Source organism: Alligator sinensis, unplaced genomic scaffold (genome assembly GCF_000455745.1).
Source record: "Alligator sinensis unplaced genomic scaffold, ASM45574v1 scaffold71_2, whole genome shotgun sequence".
Taxonomy (NCBI): domain Eukaryota; kingdom Metazoa; phylum Chordata; order Crocodylia; family Alligatoridae; genus Alligator; species Alligator sinensis.
The window spans coordinates 95521-109550 of NW_005842632.1; the positions used below are offsets into that span (position 1 = coordinate 95521).

General features: G+C 39.8%; 1 protein-coding gene across 1 annotated transcript in view; it reads left to right on the forward strand.

Moving 5' to 3' along the window:
* Positions 1-12233, forward strand: part of SLCO5A1 (solute carrier organic anion transporter family member 5A1) — a gene marked incomplete at its 5' end in the record, with an annotated part of 107711 nt that extends 95478 nt beyond the window's left edge. The window contains one exon of the mRNA XM_014524582.2: positions 1974-12233. Coding sequence (XP_014380068.1) covers positions 1974-2431 — 458 coding nt within the window. The remainder of the gene's footprint in view (positions 1-1973) is intronic.
* Between the last annotated feature and the right edge of the window lie 1797 nt (positions 12234-14030).

Here is a 14030-nt window from a genome sequence, read left to right on the forward strand (position 1 = left end):
TGGGCGCCACACTTCAAGAGGGATGTGGATAACCTGGAGAGGGCCAGAGAAGGGCCACTCATATGGTTAAGGGCTTGCAGGGCAAGCTCTACAAGGAGAGACTAGGGCACCTGGACCTCTTCAGTCTCCACAAGAGAAGATTGAGAGGCGACCTTGTGGCTGCCTATAAATTCATCATGGGGGCGCAAAGGGTATTGGTGAGGCTCTACTCACCAAAGCACCCCTGAGAGTTACAAGAAATAATGGCCACAAGCTAGCGGAGAGCAGATTTAGACTGGACATTAGGAAGAACTTCTTCACAGTTAGAGTGACCAAGGTCTGGAACGGGCTCCCAAGGGAGGTGGTGCTCTCCCCTACCCTGGGGGTCTTCAAGAGGAGGTTAGATAGGCATCTGGCTGGGGTCATCTGAACCCAGCACGCTTTCCTGCCTATGCAGGGGGTCGGTCTCAATGATCTATTGAGGTCCCTTCCAACCCTAACATCTATGAATCTATGAATCTTTCATAAGAGTTGCTGCCTTTATGGGTTATAGGTAGGGCCATTCCGGGAGGGTGAATCGGGGCAACTGCCCCGGGCCCCATGCTTTGGGGGTCCCTGCAGAGCTGGGTGGAGAGGCCATGGCTGTAGTTTAGCCCATCTGCCCACCCAGTGGGTTGGACAGCTCTTTGCCTGTTCCAGCCACCACCTGTCCCGCTGTGTCCGGTGTGCTGGGGCTTTCGCTCCATGGCATAAGTGTGCTGTGGGACAGGGAGGGGGGGCCCTACGCAGGCTGCTTTGCCCCAGGCCTCGCACCCTGCTGGGATCGTCTCTGGTTATTTCATCCCTTAATGTTTTCCTTAGTCTACGGGGAAATTTCTTTGCTACATCTTACTGTATTAGGGACTAAATGCTTTTACACTGTTGACGTGTCTAATATCACACACTTGGTAGGAAATTGTGTTGTTGGGAAGATGAATGCACCAGTCTTCTAGCTGTTTCAGTGTCTATGAGAACATGGAGCAGAAATAAAAACAGATTTTCTGCTAGGCTTTTGCTTGGTTGTAGCATATTATATCTTAATTCCACAGAATATCTGAGAGGTTGCTTATGATATCTTTCACTTTATTTATATGGGTAATATATACTAGATTCTCAGATAAACCTTCATCATTAGATCTTAAATATATATATTTGTGTTTTCATTCATCATCTGAGCCAGAGTGAATGAAGTCTTTTCAGTCTTTGGTTTATGCCTCCTATAGCACATGAGACCCGAAGCAATGGCCAGCCCAGGCCGGTAGCTTCCAAGATAGCCCAGATATATTCAGTTCAGCATGGCTATAGGCCCCCAAAAGAGCAGAATGCCATGAAATACTTCCCCTGTAAGATAACAAAAGCCTTACAGATTTGTGAAGACATGACCTGTACACCAGCTTAGAACATATTTTGCTAAAGTATTTCAACTAAATGGAAAAGAACACATTGCTCCTCCCTCAAAATGTCAGGGATCTAATCTAGTGTCCATCAGTGTCAGTAGAAAAAAGCTCTTTCTGTTGACTTTGATCACAGTAGGATTGAGATCTTAGTTTTACATCAACCTACAGTAAACAACCATGTATCACTGGGCAACCATAAAGGTGAATGGGGTTGTGTAAAGAGTAAGATTGGCATACTGAAGAAATACTAATGAGTATCAAACTCCATTTGATACCATCAGAAATGGGATGTGACATCTTGTGTCAGGAGTGATCATTTTATTCCGTCATGTTGCACAGTAGACATCAGTAAATCATCATGAAAACTTGGTGATATTGCCCTTCTCTTGGAAGGTGCTTGGTTGCAGTGACTGTGTCTCAGAGGAAGTGCCTACTGTACTGGAATTAACAAAAAATAATTCAATATTCAGTTGATATATTCTGTAGTTCATATTTTAAAAATGTTTTCAAATACAATTTTTCTAATGCATATTATTTGTGTTACTATTATTATTACAGCTTACATTCCTACTCCAATTTATTTTGGGGCTGTTATTGATACTACATGCATGCTTTGGCAACAGGATTGTGGCGTGCAAGGATCTTGCTGGGAATATGATGTCACATCCTTTCGTTTTGTCTACTTTGGATTGGCAGCTGGTCTCAAGTTTGTAGGTTTCTTTTTTATTTTTCTGGCCTGGTATTCCATTAAATATAAAGAAGAACAACTGCAGAGACACAGATGGAGGGCCTCCCCTATAAACACAGTGAGTGAGATGGTTGGCAATGCTGGACCTCAACAGAACCATGCACGGACTAGATCCTGCCCTACTTTCAGTTCTCATGGAGAACACAATGAAGGCATTAATTTGGCACGAGGAATGAATTGCATAGCTCAAACTTATCCTGGCCCCTTTTCAGAAGCAATAAATTCTTCAACTGAAAATGCATCAGAAGAAGTCACTGCTGAGATGTAAACCCCAGGCTTGGTAATGTAAAATTTGGTTTTGTTGGTTGACTTGAATATGGCGCCTTGTGAAACACCTGTGCCTTCTTTTTTAACCTGAACACAATACATAATAAACCAACAAAACTTAATGCAAGCAAACAAAGAATACTTGAGGGCTGGATACCTCAAAATGTTCCAAATTCCTATTTCTCCTCTCTGGATAAATGGATTTTTAATATCTGTGTTTGCAATTATTTTGGGTGTGTCCATTAAATGTTCATGCTCTGCATAAGGATGAAGTATTCTGAATTTCATGGGTCAATGGAAGAGTGACAGTCATTCATATAACTAGTCAGGACTGTGAGAAAAAGTTTAAATGTACTATAGATTTCACATCCATCATAGTTTTTAGAGATGAGTAATTACTGTGAGTTCTGCTACAAAGCACAACTGAACTTGTTTAAACTATGCAACTTATTTGGATAAATATGTGCAGCATGTTCATTTCAAGTTCGCTTTTAAAGATTTAAATTCAACTCATTTTGAAAAGGACTATTTTTAGACATAAATGTAAGATTTACAAAAAGACATGATGTTTAAGTCCTGTTGATAATATGTTAAGCCATAGAAAAGATGTACATCAGGTGAAGTTTTCGAATAATGAGACATAATATCCTTATCCTGTAAAAACGTATGTTTATTTTAATTTGATAGGATGTAGCATTTCTAAATGTAGTTTGCAGGCTATGAAGTCATAACTCTTGAGTGAAAAACTACAGTATTAGTTTGTGATAGCATTAAGACATAATAATCATATGTATAGGGGCTATAACACAGATTCATATTTTGTAACTACCTCTGCAGTTATCTGTTGTAGGTGGTTATTGTTAACCACAAATCCATATTTGGAAACACAGTAACCAGTTATATTTTGATTGGAAATGCTTGGTTGTAGTTTGCAAATGCATGCAGATCGTTTTAAATCGATCTCTAGCTTCCCACTAATTAGGTGAAAAACTTAAGACTTTTGAAAGCTGCATTTCAGGATTGACCTACTGCCATGCCAAACAAACCTCATATCAATAGCAAAGCAGATTTTTAAAAATAAAATCTTTGTGGATTGATGGCAGGGTCATACAAAAAATGGTTGGCATGTCAGCAAATTCTCTCCAGCATCCTGTCACTGATTGTGCCATGTTCTTTATGGAGTCAGACTCTGAGTCCAGAATCTTCCAGCAGCAGATTGAATTATCTGGTAAGCATATTCCTCACAAAAATATTGCATAATCTGTCCCTCATGGTTACTCATGTAACGCAATTTCATTTAGGGTTCTGTGAGGAAAATAGAAGAGTCAGCTGACTTTGCCCTTTAGGGGAACAAGAAGACACAAAAAGCAATTCCACACCCAGACCCACAGGCCATTACCTGGCATTTAACAATTCAAAATACGGTTTCAAGGAGGGAGGGGGAACATGTAAAAGTAAGAGATTTTTCCAATTTTATCTGCAACCTTTTATCTGCAACTAATTCTTCTTCTGCAACCTTAATCTGGAGACATTACAGCTACTTTCTGCCAGCATGTTAGCTATAATTTAATTTAATATAATTTCAGATGAGAAAAACAGCCAAATCTGTATTCTACTCTCAGGTGCACATTCTTAGGAAATTTGAATCAACTCCTCTGCAAGGCAGCACGTAGAAGATTCTGTCTTTTGTGAAGTTTGCATGATGATAAACAGGAGGAAGAAGGTGTTGTATGTACAGTAGAAGGAAATACCTTAAAATAGATATAAACAATTTCCATGTGGCTTCATGAAAAAGGGATTTTAATATAACAAAATATAACAAGTTCAGTGAAGGTCACATAGAATCAAATCCTGTTTCTATTGAAGTTAATGATAAAAAATCCTTTGGTATTAGTAGCCTCAGGCCTTGGCCAGTAGAGAAGATTCCTGTGTCCCTCTGTATTGCCAGTTTCCTCACAACTCTTCCTGCCTGTCTTTGACAAGCATGTGAAGACTCCCCATGCTGGCATCAGACTTGGGATGTATGTAATATTGTTTAAATGGCTACCCATTTAAAATCTTCTAATGATATTGGTTAAACAGTTAACTGATGACACATACCTAATGTGTGCGTGTGTGTTTACTTCACACTGCCCCATGTGCACGTGGGGCATGTTGTCCCCCACAGAACTTTCTGCCAAATGGAGCCAGGCACCCCCCTGTCTGGTGGCACCAGTATCTCCTTGCACCTTCCCTGTCTGCAGCCCAGGCAAGGACTTCCCTGCCCTTCCACCTTGTACTCGTTCTCCCACCTGTGCTAATTTGTGTGCAGGTCGGGGGGGTGGAGCCTGCCCTGCATATCTCCAGCCTTGCTGCTGACTGCACTGTGCTGCTGCCACCAGTCACGCTGCAGAGGGCCAGAGGCTGGCTTCCACCTGCCTCCTCTTGGCAAACTTGCAAGTGACTGATCCGCTGCTACCTGCCCTGGCTGGCATAGCACAGGTGCTTGGGGCCAGATGCAGCAGCATGGGGGTAAGTGGCTGGGGGAGGAGGCGGTGGCAATCCCTGCCAGACAACATGCCCCCCTCCCCAGTCCCAGGTCAGCAGCAAGCTGCAGGGAGAGGGAGGCAGAGGCAGAGCTATATGCTGTGACTAGCCTCCTTCCTGGGGCACTGTGCTGCTTTCCTTCCCTGCCAGACTCCATCCAGCCCTAAACATTAACTGTAATGCATTACTAGAATAAATATACTTACCATTTAACCTTTCACATCCCTACATCAGACCCTGGTCTAAATACTGATAGCTGTCTGTCTGTCTGTCTATCCCTCCATCCATCCATCCTAACCATTCTTTGGTTAGTCTGTAAAGTGCAAATCTACCTTGCTTTCTACTTGACTTCAGACTATCACAGCTAACTACATCTGTCTGAAATGTTGATTCCAGTCATTGCAGAGTGTCCTGATTAGTTTATCAGGTTATTTGGGTAGATGTGGTATCTTTTATTAGACCAACTGAGTAGTTACAAAAAACTTTTTTCCAAGCTTGCAGGTGCAATCACTGTTCTTCAAGCATAGGGAGCCTCTGCTGTGCTATACTGTTTGATTAGTTTGTATAGCTCTAGAGCCTTCAAGTATTCACAGAAAATAATTTCTTTCTACAACTAAGTATAGACAAATATCACTGACTAGTGACAACTAAGTCACTCCCTGTTATTCTTTTGTCATTAATGCTTATTGAAGCTAATAGGAAGCCCGAGAAATTTCTTCTTCTTGTTCAATATCCAGGCAGGTTATATCCCTGATGTAGAGGCTTGCTTTGGGATATGTAGTCATCTGCACCATCCTTTACAACTTATACCCATTGCTCCAGGAATAAACCCAGTCAGAGACTTGATGCAGAAATTATTGTGTGAGGTTCTTTCTCTTTGTTATTGTTGGAGTTCAGAATGGGTTATTAAAATGGTGACTCCTAGCCTTATTGTGGGAGACGGAGTGTACCTCCCCTCTTTCTTCTTATTAAAAACATCCTAAAAACTTTGTAGTGGTCTTTCCTTCTCATGTCCTTGTGACAAGATATTTAGCAGAATTCACACATTCCTTGGAATCTGACAGGGCCACACTGTGAATGTTTATATTATGGCCTCAAACATGCAACCTCTGGGTAGTCAGCCATATGAGTTAGTGCCCATACCACCCCAGCCCCCATTTAAAATGGTGAAACTAGCAAAGAGGTATAAGGGTCCTGCAACACACGTACTAAGATCTTGTCAAATTTAAGGGGAACAGTGACCTTTGTATAGACCAGTGCAGTGTAAAGTCAGGGCAGAATCAGGCTTCCCAGTATTGCAGCAGCAAATGCAAATTACAGAGTAAATCTCTTGTTCCCTTCTCAACGAGTGAACAAGCAGACACATCCTTCAACTATTGAAGCTTTTGGATTAATTCCAAGGAAACTAAAGCATGTTGAAACTGAGCATTTGTGCTCCATGAGCATTTCTGACCCTTCAAATTGTAATGAATTTCACAAGAAAAATTTTAAGTACCTTGTAAAACAAAATTTCTGGAAAAATTATTATAGAAAAACTGAAATCACCTTATTGAAATACTTCTTTTCAGCTGTTTTAACTTTTAATTTATCATTTACACAATGGTGAATTATTTTTGTATAAATTTAAAATGTTGTTTCAGTAATATTTTATAAAATATTAAGATAACAATAATGTATTCTCACATTCAAGTTTCATTTAATCAACATTCTCTGAAACAAAAGCCCTGTTCCCTTGAAACATTTAACTAGCTCTTAAAGACAGAAATCATGGTTTGAGGTGGTTTCTGTGAAAAGCAGTGTTACCTATGATTTGAGGCAGAATTGCCAGAAAAAAAAAACTTGCAGAAAATTAAATCCTGGCTGCCAGCACAGAGAAAGGGAGCCAAGATGGCAGCCACCCCCCCTCCTTCCATTGTTGATTGGCTGAGAGAGCTCCCTGTTGTGTGACCATGCTGATTCGCCAATCAGTGGTGAGGGGCAGAACCACATGAATGACAGCCTCCATGGCCAGTCAACGGTGTGGAGGGGCATTATTGCAAAAAACTATGAAAATGTTATCACCCGTCTGCCTCCTTGATTTCTGTAGGTCCCTATTTATAACCACCCTTAAGGTATCTGAAGACTGTTTTCAAATGCCCCCTCAATCTTATCTTCTTCAGGTTAAAATCCTAGTTTTTGTGGCTTTCTAGTTTTTGTGGCTTTTCTTTGTAAGTCATGTATCCCAGGCCTGTAATCATTTTCATTAGTCTTTCCAATTCGTCTGTATCTTTCTTGAAGTGTGGGACCTAGAACTGGAAGCTCCACCAGTTTTGAATAGAGTGGAAAGATCACTTTCTTTGATTTGCAAAATACACTCCTGTTAATACAACAGTTTGCTATTGGCCTTTTTTTGCAACAATTGCATACTTAGCTCATATTCTACTTTTGGTCTGCTGTAACAACTCTTTTTCTCTAGTACCGCACCTGGCCATTCATTCCCCAGTCTGTATTTGTGCATGGAATTGTTCTGTCTTAAGTGCAGGAGTTTGCCCTTAACCTTACTGAAATTAACTTGATTCATTGTTAAACCATTTCTTTAATTTATCAAGGACATTCTGAATCATAGCCCTACTCTCCAGTGTCTGCAACTCAACCAAACTTGGTGTAATTTGAAAATTTGCTAATCGTTTACTCAATGCCTTCTTCCAAATCATTAATTAAAATATTAAACTGGACCTATGATACATCCCTGGGGAATCCCTATTTCATCCCTCATTCCAACTGGACATTGAGCTATTGATCTCTACATGTTGAGCTCAATGATCCAAACAACTATGTATTCATTTTACCATACTTAAATGTAGTGAAGGGAAGCTATATTCGGAATGAGCTACAATAGCAGAAGGCTAGGTCCTGTCCTCCTGTGATATTAGTCTGCAAGGAATGGCATCAATCAGTGACATGGGAAGCTAGTTGGAATTCTGAAGTGCCATCATAGAGAAGCTGCAATTCTTTTCTCACAGTAGCCTATCTCCACTGACATCCATGGAGTTGCTTCTGATTTACATTGCAGTACATGGAAGGAAAAATCAAACCTAACGTCTGAAATTAGCAGACTAGACATCCATATAGTTTGTTTCCTTCAAAAGAAAAAGACAAGCAAAATGGAAACAGAAAATGAGAAAGAGGACAGTTAGAATCTATAAGTGTGATTCTTTACCCTTTGGAGTCCATTCTGAAAGTGTTGGCAGGGGGTTCAAAGACTACAAGGTAGGGCTGTACATATTTACAGATACAGACCCGATTCTCTACTCCCTTACATTTTGGGCTCATCTACATGTTGCCCTATGGCGACATAATGACACGCTACATTGCCTTACACTGCTATGGCAACATAGCAATCACATGAGTCTCTGTGGGATTGCTAGTTACGTTGCTGTAGTGGCATGCTCCCCTGGCATAGTGCGTCACTATAGTGAAGTAGCAGCGAAATCTAATCGTGTGCTGCATGCATGGCACAGTAACTGCCCTTAGTGCTCCATGCTTTAGTACTTCTAAAAGGAAGCACTAAAGCACAGCGCCATAGCAGCATTGCCATACAGTGACATGTAAACATGCCCTTTATGATGTTCTTTACTCCTGAGAGACTGGATATATATTGATGCTATCTGATTGGGTAGTACTTTTCACCCACTGACCACAGATGCCATGGCTACAGCACATGCATCAAGCAAAGAACCAGACTAGTGCTATTCTTATAATCAATTGGAAATTTTCAAAAATTAACATTTTTACATGTCCTTTTAGGCTAGCTTTGTACCCTAGTCTTATATTTTCAAAACTACAAACTCCAAAATGCACATTTCTTAAGATTAATATTATATAAATGAACTAGGTTGATATTTCCTAGTAGATATTTAAAATAGTTTGGAATTATAAATATTTGTTCATAGTGTTTAAAAAAATAGAAATGACAGATTGATTTTCTTCAAATATATGTACAATCTACAGTATTACACACTTATACAATATGGCCCTGATCAGATAAAATACTTTTAAGTGTGTGCATAACTTACACATGATTAATTTGCTTCAAGTTGTATGCATACTTAGTGCTAAATCAAACCCATTAGAGTATTGAAGGGAGTTCCTTTCTGCACAGAGTAACTTCCGTGTCAAGATTTTTTCTTTCATTGAATGATTTTTTGTAAGAAGAACAGCAGAGGGTGAACTCAGGAAAAATTCTCAAAGGCTTGTTATGCATTCAGTATTAAGGCACACATTTCATTTGCAAGCATAATCCATAACTCCAAAACGTGTTATCAGTAAGTAGATATCAATATGGTCATGCTAAATTTTGTAGGTGGTTATATGCTAGTTTGGACTAGAAATAAGGCAATTTTAACAATGAGGGTATTAAGCAATTTACTGATGTATATGGTAGATTCTTTGTTACTTGACTTCTTTAAAGCAAGTATAGCTGTGTTTCTAAACAATAGATTTTAGCCAAGTCAAAGCTATTGCAGTTTGAAACTCTATGTATTACATATGAGGCCAATCTAGATAAGCATAATGGCTCCCTTCTGACCTTACAGGCCATGAAACTATTGATTTAATTATATAGGGCTAGGTCCTATAAAGTTATAGGGCCAGGTCTTAAGCAGAATTTGGCCCTAAATATTACAAAAGTTCCGGTCTCTAAAACAAGATGCAGAGTTCCCTTTGCTCCAACTGATGTCATTCAGCAGCTTGTACAAGGGGGCAGTACTGCTTACAGGTTCAGGGCTCGATTCATCACTGCCTTGCTTCAGGTTCCTTCTGCAACTCCACTGCTGTCAGTCATGCCCCACTAACAAACCTGGTGATGACTGGTTCAAGGTGTCTTCTCATAGAGTTTTGGGGCCAACTTCTCAGCAACAGTAGGATGCTGGAACTGAGGATCATTGGATTGGATGCCAAAAGCTGAAAATCTAAGAAAGCTGAAGTGTTTAAGAACTGGTTGTGAATAAATGGGAGTCAAAATGACATCAAATGCATATTAGAGTTTGTTTTCTATTTACTCTCCAGTTTGTAATACTTCTGTGTAGAATGACAGCAAATATTTCCCTATCAAGTTTGTCCTTGTCCATTTTCCAATAGCACCTATTTTAATAGAGTCTGGTAAAGCCATGCTACGTTCTATGCGGTGTTTTGTTTCTTCACCAGCAACATAAATGATGAATCCATGCCAGATATTGATAGTCAAGCAGGACTCCCACTAGAAATGCAGTTTAGGTGCCTGCATCAATAGAAGATGGAAGGACATTTGCACATGTGAAGAATAAACCGATAATGTTTATAGGTACACTTCAGGTACTTCATATATGGCCTGAATTGTTAAACATTGTTCCCTTTAAAGTACTTGAATTAGACAGCCACAGCAGGATCTTAGCTTCATTCTCTTGCACAAGATTAGAGCTTAATCTATCACACAGGTTTTTAAAGGTTAAATATACCCACTTGCACTAAATATATCATACACATGCAGTACAGTCTCTTTAACAGAACTGTAGCCACTAATATGAAACATAATACTGTACAAACCTACAAATGCCTGTTTTTGAATTTGTAAGTCAATAGATAACCGTTCATGTAGCTTGTAAATGCAGATGACCCTAACTTCCAATGTTCAACCTGAATCCACACTTTCTTCAAATTTGGGGTTGTTACTCTTTAGTTCAGGCTCTTTTCTATTTCTAAAACTCTTGTATTATCAATTATTGTTCCCTATCAATTGCTCTCATCTCAAACCAGTTGTCACAAGATATCCAGTCACCATGTCTGGTTCAGGAGCTAGGTAAAAGCTTGCACATTGAAGGATGTCTGTAAGAAGCAGCGTCCAAAATATTTTTCACTTCAAGGAAGAAAGAAAATATATTTAGTAACCTTGATCAATTTTGAACATGCAGATGACTAAACAATACAGTAGTGCCAGTGAGTACAGAAGTATTTTTGATGCTTGATGACAGGAATGTATCTGATATATTCTAAACACTTCAGTGATATAACTGCCTGGGCATTGAAATTTGAATATAGAAATATTTCTGTAAATTCAGTGTTCATAATTACCCCAGGGCCAAATCCTACAAGTCCTCTGTTAGTCAACTGGTGAGAAGTTGCCTGTAGAAACGCCATAGGACTTAGTTGAGTATCAACAGCCAAGGTACTAATAGATGAATCAGCTGTAGAACTGCAGCATTATATGACTTATTAATTTTCATAAGATGTTATTTTAACAGCACTGTTAGATGTTGAGAATTAAGTTGATAGGAACTAAAAGAAAACAAAACACTGCGCAAACTATGGGGCTGCTTCTATAAATTTCCTACTGCAGTCTATGAGAATTTTACGTTAAGGTTTTTAAGTTTGGCTTGATATTTCTGGAGGAATTATAATGGGCCAAACTCGTATCCCATTGGTAAACACAGGCCAAATTCAACCGGAGCTTTTGCCATTAAATTCTAGGGAGAGAAGATTTGGCCCTTAGGTTTTTGCATTTGGAAAGGTAACACCTTTTTTTGAATTAGAGCCTGTGGACTGAATGGAAGTAGTTCAGTATATATGACGCACACTAGATTGTGCAAGTGAGATCGATGGGACATGCCATTGGAGGAAAAAGTATTTTTAGGAAACAAACATTATTGCCAAGATGTATTCAATTGAAAAGTTGTACCAAAATGGACAATGAATTTCAGTTTCTGTATAGGAATGTAATTACTAAGGGTTTTTTTTAAGACATTTCTCATTAAAACTTGTACCTATCTCCTTTGAATTAAATGGGAGTTTTGCCACTGACTTCAATAGGAAATGATCCACAATGCATATTTCTACCAAAAAGATTAACTATAAACATCAAGAGTCTGAGCCATAGCTTAGGAGCATGGAATGGTCACACTGTCTATAACTGTTTAGCTAAAAAAAATATATATTGAATAAATTGGGCTTAGGTAATTTTTGGTGTGTATGTGAGTGTATGAGTGAGTGCACAGGTGGGTTGCTTATGGTGAAAAAGACAAGTTGCTGAATGCATTTTTTTCAGACTTTTAGGTTCCTTTTTTGAGGTTTTTTAATTGTATTTATTTCTCTGCAAAGCGTAGAGTAATTTGAAAGATGTATCACACACTATGTGTAATGGAAGCTACTGTTAACATCTATTGTAAACATGAGTTTACAAGCAAACCCTTTAATACTTGATATGTGAAAATAAAAATAGCATATCCCGTGTCTTTTATTTATGACCCAAAAAACCCTGCACAAAACCCTTCAGTCTGTGAGTGCTGGAGTGCAGCACTCTGTGTTCCAGAAGATGGAGGATTTGGTTTGAAGTAAGACTCTGCGCAAGGTCCATTGAAATTAATAAAAATCTTTCCATTGGATTTAGTGGGTGTTCACTCAGCCGGATCCTGATCACACTGAAATTGAAGCAGAATGGATAACCTTTGACCAGTTGTACTGGACCAACTTTGACCAGTGTTAAATATTGCATCGGTGATACTAAGACGGGGACATGTAACTTCCCTACAGTGTAGTGAAATGTTTGGGTGATTTGGGGAGTGGGGAGGTGGGCAATGTGTGCAGCAACCCCACCTCCTAAGCTCATTGTGCACGTGCCACACTACTGAAGTGGGAGGGGAGAAATGCAAGTGCGCCCTCTGCACCTCCCTTGGATCCATTTCTAGTGTAATACAAATGCAAAATGGCCAAAATCAACCAAGAGCTGATAAGCACATGTTTCCATGGGCTAGCTGAGCTTTAATAAGGGTATGAGAACCAGGTCCTCAATCTGCTGTACAGACTCAGGCTTATGTGGACAAATTAAACTGATAACATTAGCTGTAATTGCATGAAGCCAGCAGAAAAGTATGGAGGCAATTGTCTGTTTTCATCTCCGAAATAAGACTTCTGTAGTTTCACCTCAAAGACCTGTTATTAAGAAGCAATATAACAGCTAAAGAATAAACACTGTATTTGCTGTAATTCAAGCTCTAATCAGATTTCTGGTATATGGCATTATCAAGGGTGCAGTTGCTACTTTAAAAATCAATAGAGGAGGATGGTCTTGGCAGGGGTTGAGACTGCTGCGGCATGATGTGCTCACCTTTCTGGAATGGGAAGTTATTGTCTTGCTCTACAGTGACATCTACTGGCTGATGGGAAGAAAATTAACTAAACTTGCAATCCTGAAAACCACATCTAACCCTGGAAGCATTGAAGCTACCTAGATGCCTCTACCTGCCAGGCTTGGAAGCCTTACTCCTGCATATATGCACCAGCATCTGGATTTTAACAGGACTGACCAGATCAGCCCCTAGTTTACTCCTCAACCCAGCTGAGACCCAGAAAATAGTCTTTCCTCTGCCTAAGTGCCTGCAGGGCGTGAAACACTAGGCACTTGGAGTATACCTAACATGTCTCCCTGGTATAGGGTCCCATATAAAATGAAGTAGTGGCTGCTTTTTTTTAAAACACCAGGGGAAGAGGAGGTGGTACCCCTGGTGCTATGGGACCCCTGCATGGATCACTTGTCGGAAGTGGAAGAAGGTTCAAGCTTCTCTACTGCCTTCTTGCTATTTTTGCCCCCATGAAAGCATCCTAACCACAAAGCTAAAGTCAGAGTGCAGGTTCTAGATATGACACCATTGCTTTCAGTGAAGTTATGCCAGCATAGAACTGGAGGTCTAAGGTCTCTTAAAAGAGTTTGGAGCCCAAATTCTCAGCCCCTGTATACTGATGTGGCTGGAGATCTGGCCCATTAAATGGACTGCAGCCCCCCCCAAACTGGGTATTTAAGAAAGCTGAAGCATTTAAAAATCTGGCTATGAATAAGTAGAAGTCAAAATGACATCAAAGGCACAGCTAGCATTCGTATTTATTTGGTCTCCAGTTTGGTCCAGAAAGAATTCAAGATGTGTGTGGCCATAGAAATAGGATAATCACCTGGAAGAGAGGCAGCCATGGCATCTGATCCACCCTCTTAAGTCTACTTCTGTATATTATCCAATGTTTTTTTCCAAATAGAGTAAGGACAAGAATCCACATTTCTCATTCGTCCTGCT